We start from the raw sequence: 5,957 nt of genomic DNA, 5'->3' as shown, positions 1-5,957 counted from the left end.
TACTGTAGAGAACATGGCAGACCCCATTGACGTGACCCAAGTCCTCTTGTAGAAAAAATGTCTATTCTAAGGAAACAAAAACACAACCAATTCTTATTGTCCAGCTGATTATGACACTAATGAAATATATTCTATTTCTGCCAATATATGTTACACACTGGACCTTTAAAGTCACTAAAATCCCTCAACTAGATCATGTACGTCTGTACAAAATTTCATTTCAGTCCATTAAGATGATGAGATTTCATTGGATAAACTTTGAACTGCTGATGGCACTAGCAGAAACATTATTAGAATTCATTCTGGGCACCAAGAACAAATCATGGCCATCGGAATAGTTGTTGAGATATTTCAGACTGGACAAAAGTAGACCAACCTAGAGCCACACTGCTAGCTTGTCTAAAAACTCTGCATAGGTTAGCAGTAAACATGAAAATGGCTGGACAGCTTAACACTCACTGGTTGAGGTAGAAACCGCGTGTAGAGGATGTGATGTTGAGTTCTCTGTCTTCCATAGTCAGGACATTGAGGTACATTAAGTCCCCATGCATCTTCCTGTTTCCTGGAGGAGGGTTCCAGCTGCTCATGGTCAGAACCCGCAGGCACTGTAAGGGCTGTAATGATACTTTAATAAAATACCACTGTTGCTTCACTATATATGAATATGGGTTTAATTGAAGGCGATTTATTTGACCAGTCTTATTTGCAATTATAAAAATTGATCTCTAACCTTCCAGTCATCTCTGACGGGCTGCAGTGGAGTGAGTGGTCGATCCTTACATCCAGGGAGGATGTATTCTGGAGGCCTGCAGGCAACAGACTCCTTTTCAGAAGCTCGCCTGTTGCCCACACTTTCCCCATCTGAAGGGACGAGTATGGAGATGAAACGGTTGCTGACAGAAATGCTCAGACAAAACCTGATGTGAAGAGGTACTGAGAGAGAACAATATTACCTTTATCTCTGGTGTAAAAGCTGAGGTATGACAGTGAGCTGCAGTTCACTCCGTTGTATGCGTCTGCAGGGTCGAGGCTCCTCAGAAGATCCCGTACATGTCTGAGATGAAGACGAGCATCACGCACTGAGTAAGAGTCTGTAATGAGATCAGAAAAGATGCTTATGAAGTGTTAAATTCAGTCTTGATGAATTGAAAGCTTTTTCTTGTTGTTATGATGCATTCATGAAAGAAGTTTGTGTAAAAACAATATAAGACAAAACATTATTAAGTATAAAGACTGAAGTGGAGAACTTTCAGAAAACCTGCTGTCAATTATAGTGAGCATATTTATTTTTATGTCACAGGTGATTTTACATATTATTCTGTATCACCTAGCCTTGGACAATGAACAGCTTCTTCTTGGAAGCTTGCTTACAATCTAGCACAGAGTCCCACCCTCAAACCTGTGTGCTTTTATTGGCTGGGGGATACACTGACACCCAGAAACAAACCTTCATTTTCACTGTGTTTGCACAGCTTAATGATTTGGGTGTGTGCAGTTTTGAGACCCAAAAGAGAGCCTCTGTCTGATACAACTTAATAACAGCTTTTTTCAGACAAAACATGACATCCCGTGACAACTTATCACTGGTCAATGTGAATATGTGAGGTCTTATAAAACTGGACTGAAGTCTGTTGCTGACAATTATCACATAAAAACTTATAAAGAATTAAGAAAAGATGAAGCAGTTACCCTCCACCACCTTGATCAGCGCTCCGTCCTGGATGCCCTGGATGGAGCGTAGCTCTGTGAGGCCGTCAAGCGGGGAACCTCCCAGATGGAGGGAGAAGCATGTGCGGTGGCAGGTGATCTCATGCTCCATCAGCACCTGGTGCAGCTCCGCCACCAACAGCTGGCCTGACACCTGAGGAGTGCAGGAGAGACAGAGAATTTGGACTGGAGTGATGCAGAAAGACGTGAAGATATAGTTAAGGATCTTTAAGATTGATGACAGTAGTAGACTGCAGAAAAACCTGAAGCTCAAAACTTTCTGTTCCAGGAGGTTGAATTCTGACAGTAAAGCCGGTCTCTTGGAGATCGACTATGTCACGGATGCTAAGATGTTTGCTTTTATCAACATCAGACTGCTCTGGGCGATTGTCCTCCAGGCTTTCTTCAATTTGACTTGGAGGCGCTATTGACAATAGAAGAGACAAAATAAGGGTGTGAGGATGAAAACTGACTGCGTGATATGGAGGACAATGTTTTTCCAGAAGTTAAACTTAAAAGGAAATGGATAATAAACTATTATTACATTTCTATACAGGATAACCAGACAATAAACAGCCAAACTGAAAAGAAGGAGGAAACTGGAAAAGGAAATTGAATAATGAAATGATAAATGGATATTATTAAAGGACATTTTGAAAAAGAAAAGTAAAATTCAAACCAAAAACCAAGTGTAAATATCCAATTTACACTTAATCATGGCCTGATTTTCTACTATAATATACTAATAGTTTATAAGAATTAAGCCATTTTCTGATTAAATTTTTCATTTCCACGTTTAATTTAGTAAGAAATAAAACAAATGATCCTTCATAGCAAGATGATCCAGTGTACAAGTTGCCTATGATTGCATATACTGTAAAATTACACACCTTTGACATGTGCTGCTGCCAAAAACAGCCTGTCAACTGAAAATAAGGTAACTGGCTTTATCTCAGCCCCTTCATCATCCTTCTCCTCCACCTGTTGAAGAGCTGATTCCAAAACATGCTGCAGACTGGTCTTGTTGTCGTCCTCTTCCCTCTTCGGTGGGTGCAGGTCTTTCTGAATATGATCTGCCTTTAAAATCGACTGATTTGCTGTCTGACCTGTGTGGTCCTCGGACAGATTTATGTTTGTTTTTGTGTGGATATCGTTCTGGGTCTTTTGATTCACATCCTGATCCACAGTCGCCTGTCCCATCTGTTCATTGTCCTGTGTAATCTGTTGTGTCAGGTCAACACAACACCCAGCAGGGTCAAAGTTCTCCACAGTTTTAGTGTTGTTGATGCTGTATTTTGACTCCACAGCAGCAGCGTTCTCATCCATGATGTTTACATTGTGTTCAGGCAGCACCACTGAAGTGTACTTTGATATAATGTTTTGTTCTTTGTCCTTAACATTCTCCTGTGTCGGCAAAGTGTCGTTCTCTGTCTTAGCAAACTCTGTATCTGTATTCAACTTAAAGACATTCCCTTCATCAGTTTTTATCTCCTGCATTAACCCGGTAGTTTGTCCTGATTTAACCGTATGCTTTGTTAAAGTGGCGGTCAGTTTCTCGTGGCTGTGATTCTCTTTCAGTTCTCCCTGTTCAGCTTTCTTGTCTACATCTCTGAAGGCCAGTTTGTTTTTCTCTGTCTGTCTTTCCATCTTTCCCGACACCTTTAACTCAGAGTCTATACTTTTCTGTTGTTTCTCTGTTTCTGAGCATCTCTCTTGTGATGTTTGTGTGCCTGTTTGTGCCTCCAAGAGCACATCCACTTGTGTCAGTATTTTCCATTCGTCTTTCGTAGTGCCAGTATTTGTCAGTTCTTTCCCCACAGTCTCAATATGGTATGCCACTATTTCTGTTTGTGCCTGAACGTCTGCCTGTGACTCTGTCTGAGTCTGCACCCCCATGCCAATCTGTGTCTCAACTTCGGTCTGTGTCTCAACCTCAGAGTACCCCCTGTGTCTCCTCTCTGGCCCTTCATCACCTGGCTCATCGACCCTCGCTCCCTCTTCCTCCTCAGACACCAGCAGACACACCATCGGCTCCACCAGAGTTACGTCCCCTCCCAGGTTGCTGCTCAGGATGATGTCAGGAAACAAGAAGTTCTCTGGTTCGAGGGTTGGGTTTGTCACACCAGTGGAGACGGTCAACAGATCATCCTCCAGGTCGTCGGGCAGGCTCGGTGAGTCACATTCACTCTCTTCGCTGGAGAGCAGAGGGGATCTTTCCGGCTCACCCTGGGCCTGTGCATCCTTGCACTTAAAGTAGTTTGACAGTGTGTGACAGCACTGGACTATATTTCCCATGGTGCCTTTGTGCACTAAACAGCAATGCAACTGTGCAGGTGGCCTATGGGACAAAAGACCACAGTGTTCACACAGGTTCAGTAATAATAAGCCATTAGGAGAAACTTAAAGGTAAACTAGGGTTGTTTACAAATTAGTAACCACTTCATTTAGAGGACAACAGACAATAACAGTACAGAACAACAGATAAACTGAACAATTACCCTAAACAGTGAAGGTAATAACTGCAGAAGGTTGGGGAAAATAAGCGATTTGGATGAATTTTGAGCAGATTATTTGTTGTGAATATTGTATTATCTGTCTAAACTGTTTGTTTTAACAATCATACATACTTAATAGGCTCCTCTCAGTATTCTCTTCTTATTGTTCCATTAGCTCTTTGGTGGTTTTAACTGCATTATTTTCTAATGCAGGATGAGGCTGTTTAGCAAAGTATGCAGGCTCTGTGAATATAGCTTGTGTTCAGGTCCTTAACGTGCCCTTATCCTGTGAAAGTTTATGTCTTAAATAATAATAAAAAATTTAAAATGTCATTTAGTTTTCATCACAGGAATAAATTAAATGCTTTCTTACACCCCCTAAAATCCAGAAGGCCTTGCAACCACCCCTGTGTAGCTCTGGCGAGTCCTAGTGGGGGTCCTGACCCCCAGGTTGGGAACCACTGCAAATAGAGCCAACTTTTGACAACAACCCAGCCCACTGCTGGGTTGTTGTCAGAGGCGAAACTAACTCCAAACTTTCATCCAGAGAGGGCGACGAAACTCATGTTTGCATATTTTGAACTAAGCTGCTGTGTATAAACTGCAAAAGGCTTTGTCACTGTCACATGTGTGTGTCTGCGTGTGTGACATGCAAGTAGCTATAAGAGCCTTAGACAACAGCTGATGACAGGAAGATTATGAAGTGTTCCTGCAGGGGTGTCACCTTACAGTGGAACAGACTGGAAGTCCTCGGAGACTAAATCTCATCAGATGGACTCTGGAATGATGTTGGATATGTGGGAATTCTATAACACAGAGGAAAGGAAACGCTGAGTAGAGGCTCTAAATTACAGTTATATGTATATCTAAATCAGAACAGCAGAATACCCTAAATAGGCTAAAATGTGTTTTTTGTAATAAAAGTAACACAAGCTTATGAAAGCACAAAAGAGCAGCAGAGAACAGGTGTACATTATCTCAAACTACAGCAGATTAAAACAGCATCAATATCCCATTAGTGCAACCAGTCTATGAGCCCTACCTGCCAGTATAGAAAGATGGAGAGACAGTGCCAGTCTGTGCCATCTTCTCCAGACTCATCTTCTGTTCATCCTGCTGAAATCAGAGAGCTGAGTTTCCCAGGCTACCCTCTATTGCAGGAGGCTCCCCTGTCCTTGCTGCGAAAACCACGTTACACAAACTGTGTGTCAGTGCATGTGTGTGTCTGCCCTTCATGGGTGGAGAGGAGCTGTGAGAGAGCATGCAGGCCCTCTGTTCACACACACACATGCACATTCACACACTTTTAGTACCCATCCAAGTCCAGAAGAGGGCAACCTCTCTGCCGTTCATGATGTAACTTCCTGTATTCACACCAGCCCATGCACTCTCTATCAACCTTGAATGTGAGCACGTGCAGAAGGTGTATAAATAGCGGCAGCAGGAGGTCTGGCACCTCTTCATATTTTGCCATGACACAGCAGACCCCTCCCGGAGCAGAAAGTCCGGGGAAAGAGACCTCCGGTTTCTCTGTCTCCGTTCACCCCTCACACAGTTTCAGGCATGAGCTGGCTGGAACGCAGCTCTCCAGGTTGCCATGACAGCGCTGCATAGAGACATTAACATTCTGAGCACAGTCTCCAAGACAACTGTGGGAACGTTCTAGAATGGGACGTTTTGCTAAGCGATGGACTGTGTGTGTGTGTGTGTGTTTGTGTGTGTGTGTGTGTTATGTGTGTGTGTGTGTTTGTGTGT

General features: G+C 42.9%; 1 protein-coding gene across 2 annotated transcripts in view; it reads right to left on the bottom strand.

The window, feature by feature from the left end:
* LOC118331945 (clustered mitochondria protein homolog) overlaps positions 1-5,512 on the bottom strand; it is a gene marked incomplete at its 3' end in the record, with an annotated part of 15,247 nt that extends 9,735 nt beyond the window's left edge. Inside the window, 8 exon segments of one of the 2 annotated variants that reach the window (XM_035667047.1) lie at positions 460-614; positions 731-861; positions 954-1,091; positions 1,690-1,861; positions 1,971-2,131; positions 2,598-4,045; positions 4,932-5,008; positions 5,245-5,512. In XM_035667047.1, the coding sequence (XP_035522940.1) occupies positions 460-614; positions 731-861; positions 954-1,091; positions 1,690-1,861; positions 1,971-2,131; positions 2,598-4,002 (2,162 nt within the window). In that variant the 5' untranslated portion in view covers positions 4,003-4,045; positions 4,932-5,008; positions 5,245-5,512. 2 annotated transcript variants of the gene reach the window in all.
* Between the last annotated feature and the right edge of the window lie 445 nt (positions 5,513-5,957).

This window comes from Morone saxatilis, unplaced genomic scaffold (assembly GCF_004916995.1).
Source record: "Morone saxatilis isolate NCDOM2014 unplaced genomic scaffold, NCSU_SB_2.0 Contig20, whole genome shotgun sequence".
NCBI classification, from domain to species: domain Eukaryota; kingdom Metazoa; phylum Chordata; class Actinopteri; family Moronidae; genus Morone; species Morone saxatilis.
The sequence above is the reverse complement of the archived record's forward strand: the minus strand, read 5'-3'. Positions and strand labels throughout refer to the sequence as shown.